The 14,953-nt window shown below is 45.9% G+C and overlaps 1 protein-coding gene across 1 annotated transcript in view; it reads left to right on the top strand.

The window, feature by feature from the left end:
* Nucleotides 1-14,953, top strand: part of LOC146783971 (retinol dehydrogenase 12-like) — a 94,389-nt gene that overhangs the window by 15,942 nt on the left and 63,494 nt on the right. The window contains exon 2 of the mRNA XM_085633514.1: nt 238-480. Coding sequence (XP_085489640.1) covers nt 238-480 — 243 coding nt within the window. The remainder of the gene's footprint in view (nt 1-237; nt 481-14,953) is intronic.

Raw genomic sequence — 14,953 nt, 5'->3', positions numbered from 1 at the left:
TAAGGAAAATGGAAATGGCCACCAAATTCCCTTGGTATTTCACTAATGCCCTTAAAGAAAACAACAATAGAAAAATACCTCCTTGCTGTTATAGCAACTGCTTATAGTGGGGATGTTTGACATTATGACTTTGTTGAAAACAAATAAGTCCAGATATAAATTAAAAAAAAAAATGTAGTGATGCTGTAAAGTGAGACTTTGCTGACACCTCTCAAAATGTGTTCTGTTCTGTTTCAGGAGGTAATTCAGGTATTGGGAAAGAGACCGCCATTGCATTAGCACGGAGGGGTGCTCGCCTTATAGTCACTTGCCATGATGAATTGAAGGGTGAAAGTGCAGTGCGGCACATTCAGAGGGAGAGCCACAACCTGAATGTACATTTCATGATGCTGAACATGGCTAACCTACAAAGTATTCGCAACTTTTGTAAAACTTTCATACATTCTGAAAAACGTTTGGATATTCTTATTAATAATGCTGGTGAGTAAAGTCTGTGAAGAGCCTAACTGCTTTCAATTTATTTTCACTGCTTATCTTTTTAATCTCCTTTTGTATTTTTCTTTACAAGCAATTAATCTATTTTCAGTTTTAAAAATATATGCTTATTTAATGTTTAATCATGAACCCACAGTGATGTGTGTACATACCTTTATTTATTGCTTTAATTGGGTTTTGTACATTTAGCTTTGATGTTAAATTGAAATTTTCTTTTCAGACAGTTTTTCAGCTACTTGTCAAACTTTATCTTCTTTTTTCCAATTTTACGTTTTAGTGCTTTCTTCTGTGTATACTACTGATCTGAAGTCATTTTCACTGTATTCCGTGTACCTGGATACTACTGTCCAGTCCCATTGTATGTGCTCATGGTAACATTGGTAAATCCACAATTGGCATATTTAACTTTCTGCTAAGGTTGTAGTAAAAGCCACTGAAAGTTAAATGTCACCTGTGGACTGCTGCACATATTGTGCCATAAATTAGGCTAACAAGGAAAACCCGGCTTCAGGCCTTTATGTGCAACCTTAGTTTTGCAGCTTTTAACCCCTTTGCTGCTAGGCCTTTCCACCCCGTGCTAAGGTTTTTTGTTGGCTATTTGGGGTAGTTTGCGCTTAGGCCCCTGTAACCTTTTGTCCACATAAAGTATCCATGCCAAATTTGCATCCTTTTCTTCCAATATCTTGAGGATTCAAAAGGTATTCAGGCTTTGTGGATTACCCTGGGGGGTACCCAGAAATTAGCCCAAAACCGCCAAATTATTGCTTTTTTTTTTAATGGGAATTAAGTGCTGCAGAAGAAAGCATCTGATTTTTCCCCCTGCAAATGGTATTAACAACGGGTTTGTGGTGTTGAAATCATCATTGTCTCAACTTTCAGGGACAGGAAGACCTTTGTCAGAAAACCAACATTTTCTACACAGTTTTGGCATTTTACTGGGACATGGCCTATTTTTGCTATTTTTTGTGCTTTCAACCTTCTTCCAATTAGTGTTAGAAATGGGTATGAAAGCATTAATGGATTCCGGAAAGCTGTTGAAAATAAAAAATATTGAAATTGAGTTGAAAAAAACAGCCATTCGTACCAACATTTTCCGCAGTAACTTGTTTTAAGTATGACAGATTTTTTAAAGCAACACTATGTTAGATCTGCTGGGCCCTTCTGGTTGCGGTTATATATAGGACTTGTAGATTCACCAAGAACCCAAGGAATCCAGAGCCAATAACTGAGCTGCGTCTTGCAATGGTTTTTCATTGTGTACCGGGTATATAGAAATCTTATTTGGTAAAATATAAAGAGTGAAAAATAGGTACCAAGGTAACCTATATATTTCCGAAATGGGAACAAAATATAGAGTTTAGAATCAGCAGTTATTTGCCCATCTCCAAAATTTTGGGTACCCATACAAGCATGTGAATTAGAGGTCATTTTTTTTAAATTACTTCTTTTTTACAAATTGTCTTGCATTTGGAAGGCAGAAATTCAAAGAAAGTCTATTGGTAATAACACTTGTTCTACTATTCTGTGTTCCCCTTAGGCTCCCAATAAAAATTCTACCTCACTTGTGAGGTAGGCCTAGTGCCTGCGACAGGAAATAGCCCAACACGCAACGTGGACACATCACATTTTTCCAGTGAAAACTGACCCTTTTTTTGCAAAGTGCCTAACTGTGAATTTTGGGCCCTAGCTCAGCCAGCTAGGGAAACCTAGCAAACCTATACATTTTTTAAAACTATATATCTAGGGGAATCCAGGATGGGGTGACTTGTGTGGCTCTCATTGGGTTCTGTTACTCAGAATCCTTTGCAGACCTCAAACTTTGTCAAAAAACTACATTTTCCTCACATTTCTGTGACGGAAATTTCTGGAATCTGCGTGGAGGCACAAACTTCCACACACCCAGCATGCACCAAAGTCTCTCAATAAAAATGGTACCTCACTTGTGTGGGTAGGCCTAGTACCTACGACAGGAAACGGCCCAAAACACAACGACACATCACATTTTTCCAGTGAAAACTGACCCTTTTTTCGCAATGTGCCTAGCTGTGGATTTTGGGCCCTAGCTCTGCCGGTACCTAAGGAAACCTAGCAAACCTATACATTTTTTAGAACTAGATATCCAGTGGAATCCAGCATGGGGTGGCTTGTGTGGCTCTCACCAGATTCAGTTACCCAGAATCCCTTGTAAACCTCAAACCTCAAACTTTGTAAAACAAAAAAATAGAAACACGTTTTCCTCACAATTCTCTGACAAAGTTCTAGAATCTGTGGGGAGCCACAAACTTCCAGCCACCCAGCGTTCCCCAAAGTCTTCCCAAAAAAATGATACCGCACTTGTGTCGTAAGTCTAGTACCCGTGGCAGGAAACGGCCCAAAACACAACGTAGACACGTTACATTTTTCCAATGAAAACTGACCCTTTTTTTGCTGTGTGCCTAGCTGTGATTTTGGACACTAGCTCTGCCGGCACCTAATGAAACCTAGCAAACCTATACATTTCTGAAAACTAGACATCCAGGATGGGGTGACTTGTGTGGCTCTCACTAGGTTCTGTTACCCAGAATCCCTTGCAAACCTCAAACTTGTAAAAAAAAAAACGAACACGTTTTCCTCACAATTCTGTGATGGAAAGTTCTGGAATCTACAGGGAGCTACAAACTTCCAGTCATCCAGCATTTCCCAATGTCTCCTGATATAAATGGCACCTCATTTGTGTGGGTAGGCCTAGTACCCGTGACAGGGAATGACCCAAAATGTAATGTGGAGACATCAAAATTACCTATCACAAAACGACCTGGTTTTGCATGGGGACCACCTGCGCTTTTGGTCCCAGGCTCAGCGGCCATCTAGGGAAACCTACCAAACCCACATTTCTGAACACTAGACACCCAGGGGAGTCCAGAGATGTGTGGCTTGTGTGGATCCCCCAACATTTTTCAACCTAAAATCCCCTGCAAACCTTAAATTTAGCTACAATACTCACATTTCTGTGTGTGAAAGTTGTGGGATCACCGGGCTGACACAAATTTCCTACCACGCAGCGTTCCCCCAGGTCTCCCGATAAAAATGCTACCTCACTTCTGCGGGTGGGCCAAGTAGCTGCGGCAGGTAAGGGCCCAAAATGTATTGTAGAGACATCAAAATTATCTATCACAAAACGACCTGGTTTTGCAGGGGGGGCCACCTGCGATTTTGGTTCCGGTCTCGACGGCCATCTCATAAAACCTACCAAACCCAGACATTTCTGAAAACTAGACTTGCGTGGATCCCCCAATGTTTTCCTACCCAGTATAACCTGCAAACCTCATATTTAGCCTAGAAAAATCCCATTTTCCTGTCTGGGATCACCACACCGGCACAAATGTCTTACCACTCAGCGTTCCTCTCAGTTTCCAGATTAAAATGATTCCTCACTTGTGTGGGTGGACCAAGGGCCTGCGACTGGGAAAGGCCAAAAACAAAGAGATTGAGGGTATAGCACAGGGCTATATTAAAAAAAAAAACAATTAGTTTAGGGGGTTCTGCAGTGGATGTCCACACCAGTGAGGTATCATTTTTGTCGGTAGACCAAGGGGAACGCTGGGTGGTAGGACATTTGTGCTGGCGCAGTGATCCCACACAGAAATGTAAGGAAGATGTGATTATTTTTTATAGCTAAATTTGAGGTTTGCAGGGGATTCTGGGTAGGAAAATGTTGGGAGAACCACGCAAGCCACACATCCCTCGACTCCCCTGCATGTCTAGTTTAAAAAAATGTCTGGGTTTGGTAGGCTTCCCTAGATGGCTACTGAGCCCGGAACCAAAAACACATGTTCCCTCCTTGCAAAACCAGGTAGTTTTGTGATAGATAATTTTGATGTCTCCACAATACGTTTTAGGCCCTTGTCTGTCGCAGGTACTTGGACCACCCACACAAGTGAGGTACCATTTTTATCGGGAGTCCCGGGGGAACCCAGGTGGTGGGACATTTTTGTCAGCCTGGTGTTTCCACAACTTTTCCACCCAGAAATGTGAGAAAAATTAGATTTTGTTTCAGCTAAATTTGAGGTTTGCAGAGGATACTGGGTAGGAAACCTTTGGGGCATCCAGGCAAGTCACACCTCCTTCGACTCCCCCGGTTGTTTAGTTTTCAGAAATGTCTAGGATTGGTAGGTTTCCCTAGATGGCCGCTGAGCCAGAGATCAAAAACGCAGATAACTCCATCGCAAAACCAACTCTTTCAGTAATTGATCATTTTAAAGTCTCCACAGCACATTTTGTTTCCTGTCAAGAGCATTAGGCCTACCCACACAAGTGAGGTACCATTTCTATTGGGATACTTCGGGGAATGCTGGGCTGGTTGAAATGTTTTGCTCCCCTCAGATTCTAGAACTTTCCATCACAGAAATCTGAGGAAAATGTGTTTTTTACCCAAAGTTTGACATTTGTAAGGGATTCTGGGTAACAGAACCTGGCGAGAGTCACACAAGTCACCCAATCCTGGATTCCCCAGGGTGTCTAGCTTTAAAAAATGTACGGCTTTGCTAGGTTTCCTTTGGTTCCGGGTGAGCTAGAGCCCAAAATCCTCAGCTCGGCACATTGCAAAAAAAGGGTCAGTTTTCTGTGGAAAAATGTTATGTGTCCATGTTGCGTTTTGGGTCATTTCCTGTTGCGGGTGCTAAGCCTATCGACCCAAGTGAGGTACCATTTGTATCGGGAGACTTTGGTGAATGCTGGGTGGGTTGAAGTTTGTGGATCCACGCAGATTCCAAAACTTTCCATCACAGAAATGTGAGGAAAATATGTTTTGTTTTACAATGTTTGAGGTTTACAAGGGATTATGGGTAACACAACCTGGCGAGAGGCACACAAGTCACCACATCCTGGATTTCCCTGGGTGTCTTGTTTTAAAAAATGTATAGGTTTGCTAGCTTTCCTAAATACTGGCTGCGCTAGGGCCCAAAATCCACAGCTATGCACATTGCGAAAAAAAGGTAAGTGCCTATTTGTCTTTCTGCCTCCCTGGGGGGAGGAGGGGTGGGGCAGATCAGGGGCTATTGCCTCGATATGCCCCCAAGTGGAGTAGAAAGTCTGTGGCTGTTTTTTTGGGGGGTGGGGGCATTGGTATGCCCATTCTGGACAGCCCCCCCACCCCTACCTATAAAAAAAGCCAGCGTAATCCCTGGCGCCTAGTGGGCTGTCTGCCCCCGACAGAGCAAGGGCTATTGCCCACATCTGTTTCTTGGGGGGCAGAAATTCTGTGGCATTTTTTGGGGGTGGAGACATTGGCATGCTCATTCTGGGCAATTCCCACCCCTGAACTTTAAAGATAAATCCCTTGTGCCTAGTGGGCGTTATGCCCCCGGGGGGGGGGGGCAAAAGAGGGGCTATTGCCCCCATCTCCCTCCTGGGGGGGGGGGGGCAGAAAGACTGTGGCAATTTCTTTTGGGGGTGGGGGCTTTGGCTTGCCCATTTTGTACCCATATGTATAAAAAAAAATAATAATAATAATCCCTGGTGCCTAGTGGGGTTGAAAGACTGAAGCAATTTTTGGGGGGGTTTGGGCATTGGCTTGCCCATTCTGGGCACCCCCCACTCCAATGTAAAAAAACAAACAAAACCCTGGTGGACAACCAGGGGCTGTTGCCCCCAGTGGCCTCCTGGGGTGGGGCAGAAAGACACTAGGATTTTTTGAGGGGGTGGGAGCATTGGCATGCCCAGTCAGGGCAGCCCCCACCCCAGAGATTTGGAGAAAAAAATCCCTGGTACCTAGTGGGCTTTCTGCCCCCTGGGTGGGGGCAGATAAGGGGCTATTGCTCCCATCTGCCTCCTGGGAGGGCAGAAGGACTGTGGCAATTTTGTTTGGGGTGGGGGCATTGGCAGGCCCATTCTGGGTAGCCCCCATGCCTAGGTATAAATTAAAAAAAACAAATTCCTGGTGCATAGTGGGCTTTCTCCCCCCCTGGTGCCTAGTGGGTGGATCCCTGCTTGGCGATCACCCTCCTGGGGCAATCCTCAAGCAGGGATCCAATAGGAAAGGGTACCATTGAAAAGGTGAGATACTGGCGGGGGGTGAAGATGGGTCATTTGGCGGGCGGATTGTCATGCTGTGCTAATAGGCCCCTAAGTTTCCGTCATGAGCACCAAAGGGGTTAAACCTGCAGGCAAATCTGTCAAAATATACCTTGTGGCAGGAAGAATGCCTTTCTTCTAAACATCAGTTAAGTCACCCCTAAGCAGGCCTTGTAGCTCACAAGGTGTATGGTGACTGGTATTTAAAGGTGGAACATATAAGAATGTAATGTTTGATTAGGCCAGAAAAGGTATTTTCACAGTTAGTACTGTAGCTGGTTGTAAGAAGAAAAGGCTAAAGTACTATTAATGTGCTAATTCTTTATATTGTGTTTGGAATATGCTGCAGGGACAGTTCAATCACTGTTTTTAATGTGTATAAATAATCCAATTCAACGGTGAAGTGGGAGTTTTAAAACCAAATAGATATAGTAACTTTTTAAAAGTTATACTTTACCTGCCTGAATCCCCTGTGGCTAAATAGCATTAGAATTAGCTTGCCTGCCACTTGCTTGTCAGTGCTGCTTTAATTGAGCAGGAAATTCTACTCTCAGAGCAGAGATAATGGCTTGAGCCTGGCAGAATGGCTGGAGGAGGAATATGACCCAACCTAACCCAAGCAGGGCAGTTTAGGAGTGTCGTGTTTAGGAAATTCAAGTCAAAAGGGACTGACGGAGACCTGTACTTTTATAGTTTAGTGATAAGGGAAGTCTGAAAAAGAAGGGTTCTTTGATCACATTGCCCACTTTAGCCTCCTAGCTTTAGTCTCAGTGAAAGAGGGATCTGGCCTCAAAACCTTTTAGAGTGTTGAATGGGAGGGGACTGCTCATTATCTAAACACACCCCTTGATGTGCCACAAGCACCCTTCAGGGGCAGAAAGAATTTGCCATCTTTTTTCATTTTTTTTTAATCCTTTTTTTTATTAAACAACAAAAAGACGACATGTTCATTCACAATTTGTTGAGATAAGACACGTTACCCGGTTATAATCGCATTTGACACCATTATACAATATAGCATACGAAAAAGTGGTGCAGTGATCGCTATGGCGTCACAGGGTCGTCCAGAGAGAGAACAACTGGGGGCTCACATATATTACCACAGTAGCTATTCCATTTGCTCCATATGTCAATCCACTTCTTGTTTCATCCTCTAGAAACGTACACATTTTTTCCCCGTAGCATACACCAATCCATGTCTGCTTTCCACTCTTCAACTCTGGGCGATGTCCTAGCTCCCCACAGCCTTGCCAGATTCCTTTTAGCGACCATCAATCCCAGCGTGACCCAGATACAGTCTTTCCTGCCAAAATCTGTTGGCTCCCATACATTTAAAAGGCATCTCTTAGCCTCGATCCCCACCACAAGTCCGATGACCTCACCTAGACAGGCGTGTATGTCCTTCCAATAGTTCTGTACATATACGCACTCCCACAGATTATGCATAAATGTACCCCCTGACAACATTGCTTCCTGCACAGGCCCTCATCCGCCCTACGCATTTTGACGAGCTGAGTCCCTGTGATGTAGATTCTATGGAGGATTTTCAATCGTACCGGACGTAGCCTGGAGGAGATTGCAACCTCCCATGGGGAGGCCACCGCCTCCTGCCACTCCTCGTCATCAAGTTCCAACCCATCATTCCCCCAGTGCTCCCAGATCACTTTGAGAGGGTCCGGCGCATTATTGATCAGCTTCTTATACGTCAAGGACACTGCTTTTGTTTGTAGTTACCCATCGAGCAACCTGTCATCCAGCAGCGAGGCATCAGGGGGGGCGGGGGGGGGGATATTCCCTTCTGCAAGTGCGACGTTAGTGCATGTCTCACCTGTGAATACCTGAAGTATTCTGTGCTGGCCAATTCGTATTTGTGTTGCAAGGTGTCGAAGGATATAATTTCTCCCTTTTTCCATAAGTCCCCTATTTTCGAGATTCCTATCAGGTCCCACTTCCCAAACCCCTTTGAAGCTCTCAGGGTGCCCAATTGTTCCGAGTCCCACAAAGGAGTAGCCATCGTGAGCTTTTCCTCTCACCTTAGTCTTCTATTTACTGAATGCTTGGTTGGTCCAGGGTTTGCCATCTTACTGAGAATTGTGCACTGTGGGATATTTTGCAGTGAGGCAAAAAGGATGTGCTGCAAAAGTGGGAGGGTTTGGCAATGGGAACTTTTTAGCAATTGGTCAGGACATGTCTCGGAGTGTTCCCCACTCACTGGGCAGTGAATTGGACAAAAGTATCACTTTACCCATTGCTCATCAGAACTCTTTCTGGACTTGTGGCAGAACAGTAGAGAAATGGACCTGCTGTTGGTAATCTGTATGGAGATCTGAAGGGCTTTGCCTGCTCCCACTTTTATCCTGGACAAAGAAGTGGACTTCAGTGGTCAATTGGCTGACCTCCTGTGTAACTACAGGGACATAACAAGCTTCAAGAAGCCTTTTTTCTGGAGTGACCAGGAACAGCAGGGCCTGGACAGCACTTCGCTGGTGGGATCTGCTAGACTGTGTCCTGGTCCCTGTTAGGGCAGTCTTCCCTCAACCTTTTGCCTGCTTACCTCCACTTTTTGCTATATCTTTTTGTTGGACTTAGGACTGAGTACTTTACCACTGCTGGCCAGTGCTAACGTGCATTTACTTCTCCCCTAAACATGGTGACATAGGTATATATCTGATTGGCATATTTAGTTTACTGATACTTCGCTTTTAAAGTGGCATCCCATATATCCAGGTCCTGTAATCTAAATGCTACTAGTGGGCCTGCAACACTGGTTGTGCTACCCACAGAAGTACCCTTTCAAACCTGTCTCAGGCAGCCATTGCAAGGCATGTGTGTGCAGTATACTACCACTTCGACTTGCCATTTAAAACCACTCGCCAAGCCTCAAACTCCCCTTTTATTTCACATAGGTCACTCCTAAGGTAGCCCCTAGATAGCCCGAAGGGCAGGGTGCTGTGTAACTAAAAGTTAGGTCATGTACTTTTAAGTTTGACATGTCCTGGTAGTGACAAACAGCTAAATCTGTTTTTCACTACTGTGAGGCTCACTCCTCTCATAGACTAGCATTGAGAATTCCTTAAATCACTTTTTAGTTGTAATTCCTGATTAGAAAGGAGTAATTGAATCATGTTTCATATCTTTTGGAATGCTAATGATAAATCCTCTTTAGGGGTAAAGATGTATTTGACATTATTATTTTAGAAAGTGGAAGTTTCTCCGCTCTGAACTTAGCTCTGTGTATGTGCAGCCTGTCTCCAATTACGTCTGGGCTGAGTGACAGCTACACATGTGCATTCCTCTAGGCAGCCACAAACACAGGAAGGTGAGGCTCCTCTGTATTCTGAGCACTCATTTGCATTCTGATAGGTCTTCCTGTGCAGGCAAGAATGGGAGTGGCTAACACACTTCAATAGATAGTGTCCTGTCCACACGCAAATCACTGATTCTCCCCACAGATCTTCTGGCAGACAGGGTTGAGTTAAAAGGGATCCTTGTACACTTCAGGGAGTTGCTTTGAAGTCACTCCTACATGAAAGGCACTTTTAGGTACTGGGGCTCTGACCCTACCAAATCAGTACAATACTGGACCTGGGAAGAACTCTGCTGGAGTAATGACTGCTGTGCTGTAAGCATTGCCACTTTGCCATGACTGACTTTTCTGAGAAACTGCTTCTGTGCTTTACTGAGCTGCATGCTGATTTCTGCCCTGCTGAAGACAAGGACTGGACCCATCGCAGTTGAACCCAGAGTAACTCCAAGAGCTTGCTGGCTTGCCTCCTGTTTTCTGAAGACTCAGGGGCACAAAAGAGTTCCTGCCATCCTCTAGTGCTGCGGGAGTCTGCCATCTGTGAGCTCTACCCTTGCATGAGGTGCCCCTTCCAGTAGTCCTGGGACTTAAAAGTAGGTGCTGCAGCTGTTTTGCTACAAACCAGATGCATTGTCACCACTGTGTTGGTCAGAACTAATGCATAGCCCTTTGACGCTGGCACAGAGGCTGTTTAACGACCGCAGTTCCTCAGCTACTGCAGTCCAACGAAGACGCTCTGCACGGCTCGACTAGGACTCGGTGCCTTCATCTCTACAGAGCTCAACGATGATGCGGTAAGCCACTGCGTGAATCTACGCTTGCTCCATCCAAGGTACTTTTTCAGCGGTACCTGCGTGAGTCTGGTAGCCGACCTGCCTTCCATCACAGTCGGCCTGAACTTTGGATTAGTACCAGTCCCTCGTGACCTCAAGTAACCTTTTGACTGCTAGTGACTCCAAAGCACTATTTAGCTTACCCTGACTAGATTGTGGTCCCTACTACAACAGGGTGCAAACCACTGCCAACTGGTGTCTCAATTTCTAACAGTCCCGAAGTGCTGTTCAGGAACCCTAGGAGCCTTAGAACTGGCTAAGAGGAACTGTCCAAGAACGTCTAAAAATTTGGGACTTCGAAGAAAAAAGTTTTAACTTTAAAGACCTCCGGAGATTCAGCAGAACCTTGTGGCAAAGGTGTCAAGTTTCACCAATTTCAGAAGGACTTTGCTGGATACAGATTCAGGTTTACCTAGATGGAAGTTTTTGAACACCAAAAAGAAACTAAGCCCAAAGGTAGAAATCTTGACCTGACAAAGGCTTCAAACCAAGAGGAGTTTGGCGAATACAGATATGAGTTTTCCCTCACATGGTGTTTTCTGCCAAAACCTATGGCTGCATTGAGACCTTGTCAAATGGCTATCCAGATACACAAGGGCTTTGTTAGATACAGCCTTCAACCTTCTCCTGCTGCTGGATTTCTACTACCATAAAAAATACTAAGTCAGGAGGTAAAAACTTTGATGACATGACCTGCTTGGCACATCTGGCACCCACTCCATCGTGGTCGGCCTGAAATTGCGCCTAAGCTTCAGTCAACCACGAGCAGTTGTTTTTGATTGGCTCTTCACTTCTGCTTGGTGCATTTTGCCTTAACACTTTAAAAAACCATAACTCTGGCCTCCCCTAATGGATTTTAATCATTTTGGTGTCATTTTTCATAATACATTTTTCTTGAATTTTAGAAATTGGTTGTTCTATTTTAATTGTGTTGTGTTTTGCCATTTTGACTCTTAGTTTTGCTGAATACGTGATACGATTCCCTAAGTTAAGCCTGTCTGCTCTCTGCCATAGCTACCAGAGGTTTATCCCACGTTAAAGTTATTGAAAATGGGGGGGGGGGGGGAGTGGAGGGGGTGTGGCCAAGATTGTGACTGTAGCGGAAGTGTGTTAGAAAGCTCTGCTATGGCCTGCTAAGTATCCTGAAGCTCTCATTGTCCTAGGCTGTTACCAGTGAATCGCGTTCCCCTCTTCTGTCAATTCAACCTTCCCCTGCAGCACAGTGTGTGAGGGGGACCAGAAGTCCTGATTCCGGCATGCTTGGGCTGGCAGCCTGGAAGCATACGCAGATGCCTAACGGGACTGCCTTGATTCATCGCCGGCTGATGGCCGTACACCATTGCCTGATACGCCAGCCCGAGAGACTTCCCCATGGAGCGGAGGGGACTCACTGGTGAGACAAGGGGGCCCCTTCGGGTGCGTTGAAGCACAAATTGGACTCACCTCAAGACCCCGGATGTGCACAGTAGTTCTGGACGTGTCTCTTGCCTGGCCTGCGGCGATGCAAGATGCCTGGAGCACTTGCTCGGGGTTGTGAGACCCACGCTGGTGGAAGGCGGGTGAGACCGTCAACACCACATTGGACCCTTCCACCCTGCCTCCCCAGATTGCGGGGCCAGTGTGGGTGCTGCAGACCCGCAAACAAACTGTGCTGAGACACATGTGAGGCTCCAAGATGCCATCATCAGGGAGTTCCGTGTGGTGCTTGCCTGATTACAGAGGATAACTACGTAGCCTGCAGAGGACACCAACTGCGTGCAGAGCGAACCCCCATCGGCCACCGCTTTGTGTTTGGTGGTTATGAACAGCCTGGTATGGCTGGCCGGCATGCCATTGTGGGGGCCCCGAGCGGGGCCTAAGAGAGGCGCGGATCGGCCTATGTGTGTCTTCGCGGTGCCCGAGTGAAGCCGCCGGGGGCAGATATGGCTAAGAGTGAACCAGAGGTCAGGGTCCCGGAGGTGCCATCAGGCCAGTACCATGCAAGAGTCGGTGTACCACGAGTAACCACCAGGGCACCACATCCGAAGTATATTGCAGTGACTGTCGTGGCTCAGACAACGCCCAGGTAGCATACCATTTTCCACTTGGCTGTATCGTGTGTGGCATACCTGAGTGTGGAACACTGCCCCCTCGCTGTTACATTGAGGACCCAGCCAGTGCGTACTCATCACAGGGCACTCAAAATTCACATTGCAACTAACAGTGCCCCATTCCTCTTTTGTGGGCACCACCATGTTTATTTGACGAGGTACACCTCCACGTGGTGTTCAATTGCATAGATTGAAGGGGCAACAAGGGTACCCACAGTGGTACTTGAGGTGGAGGGCAACCGCTACAGGGGCCTTGGCAACTGGATTTAATGTTCTAATCTAGCAACAGTGTTGACCTGAACTACCACATTATTACTACTGGGATTTTGTCCTCTAGCCCACGCAATCTCACCCCAAAATGGTTAAGAATAAACCAGACAGACCCCGAGTGAGCTGTGGGTTTGGGCACACTGATTCTCCCCAGGACCAGTTCTTGGCTGATAAATCCCTAATGGACACCTTAACAGATCATTCCTGCCGCTTTGATGACCTGCTTACTGCTATTCTGGATATTAAATCTACACTGGGCCCCAAACTGAACTCCCTATACATAGAGGTTGGGCTCCTACGTGAAGATCATAAAAAGCTTAAAGATCAGGTGGAAAACTCTGAATCCAAGCTGGCAACTCTTCGGCCCTCTGTCCAGACAGCTGAGGAACATATCAAGAACCTAAAGGAACAGGTCAAGTATCTTCGTGAACGGAAAAATAACATCAGAATAGTAGGACCGCCTATAAAGAGATAAAGTTCTTCTACCCTCGCAAACTCTATCTCCTTATACTTTCAGGAAAACAAGGGCTCTGTATCTGATAATGTCATATAATGGGATGCGTTCAAGGCAGTGCTATGCGCACACATGATGCAATAAGTGTATTGTGCCCGCATGACATTCTGCAGGGCACTGAGTGACCTGGAAATTGAAATCTGACATCTCAAACAGTTACTTCCCACTACACCGCAACTTGCGCCCACACTAGCCCAAGTTAGGTTACAGCATAAAACAATATTGGACCCTCTAAGTGCCCTTGATCACAAAGAATATCTCGCCAGATGACACGCAGAGGGGAAAAAGGCCGGCAGCCTACTGGCATGGCTTCTCAAATCTGAGTTACCTTGAGTACCTATTACAGCTATTTATAATGCAGAGGGATGTCTGGTAAACACACAGGACCTTTCGGTCATAGTAAACCTCCCTATATGAAGCCCCTATGACACATACTTTTTCTGGAACACATACAACTGCCCTGCATTACCCAATCACATTTTACTGCACTTTACTCCCCCATTACAGAAATTGAGATAACTGATGCCACCCAACAAATGGCAAGAGGAAAGACCCCTGGGGCAGACAACTGGGCCTTAGAATTTTATGCAGCATTCCACGCGCAGCTAGCCCCACGCCTTCTCCTAGTATATACGGAAGCATATGAGTGTGGTGGCATACTACCATCATCATTTTGTGAGGCAGTTACAGTGGTGCTTCCCAAACCAGGTTGGGACCCGTTGTAACTCGGATCATACCATCCGTTATCACCTTTAAACTCGATCTACAAAACGCTCTTTAGGGTATTGGCCAACAGATTAACAGAGATGACTCAACTTCTGGTTTATCCGGACCTGCCTCAACTTGACCAGACTTTCCCTTTTTGCTGGAATGGGCGCACTCTGTGGATGTCCCTGCTTGGATCACCTCTCTAGACATTGGAAAGGCGATCGACACCCTGCGATAGGGATACCTGCGTGCGGTACTCGAGAGTTACGGAATAGGTCCCCAGTTTTTACAGTGGATAGCACTACTGTACAATTCTCCTACGACGCTTGTCAAGACAGGCCGTACAATATCGGATGCATTTGTCATCGAGCGGGGCAGCAGACAGGGCTTTACACTGCCACCGATTATATTTGCCTTGGCAATGGAACCCCTGACCTGTGCAATGTGCCAGCGTGCGATGGGTTGGGGTATTCAGGCACATAATTGATGCTATGTGGTCTCACTCCACGCGGGCAACGCGCTGATTTATTTATGCGGTAACACAATTGTTTTGTCCAAACTAATAGAATTGCTGGATCACTTTGGACACGTCTCTGGACTTAGGGTGAATTGGGACAAATCACTTTTATTCCACAAGCAATGCTTGACGCCGGAGTGGCGGGTTGTGCTCCCACAGTTGCCTCTCTCC

Source organism: Triturus cristatus, chromosome 11 (genome assembly GCF_964204655.1).
Source record: "Triturus cristatus chromosome 11, aTriCri1.1, whole genome shotgun sequence".
Classification (NCBI taxonomy): domain Eukaryota; kingdom Metazoa; phylum Chordata; class Amphibia; order Caudata; family Salamandridae; genus Triturus; species Triturus cristatus.
The sequence above is the reverse complement of the archived record's forward strand: the minus strand, read 5'-3'. Positions and strand labels throughout refer to the sequence as shown.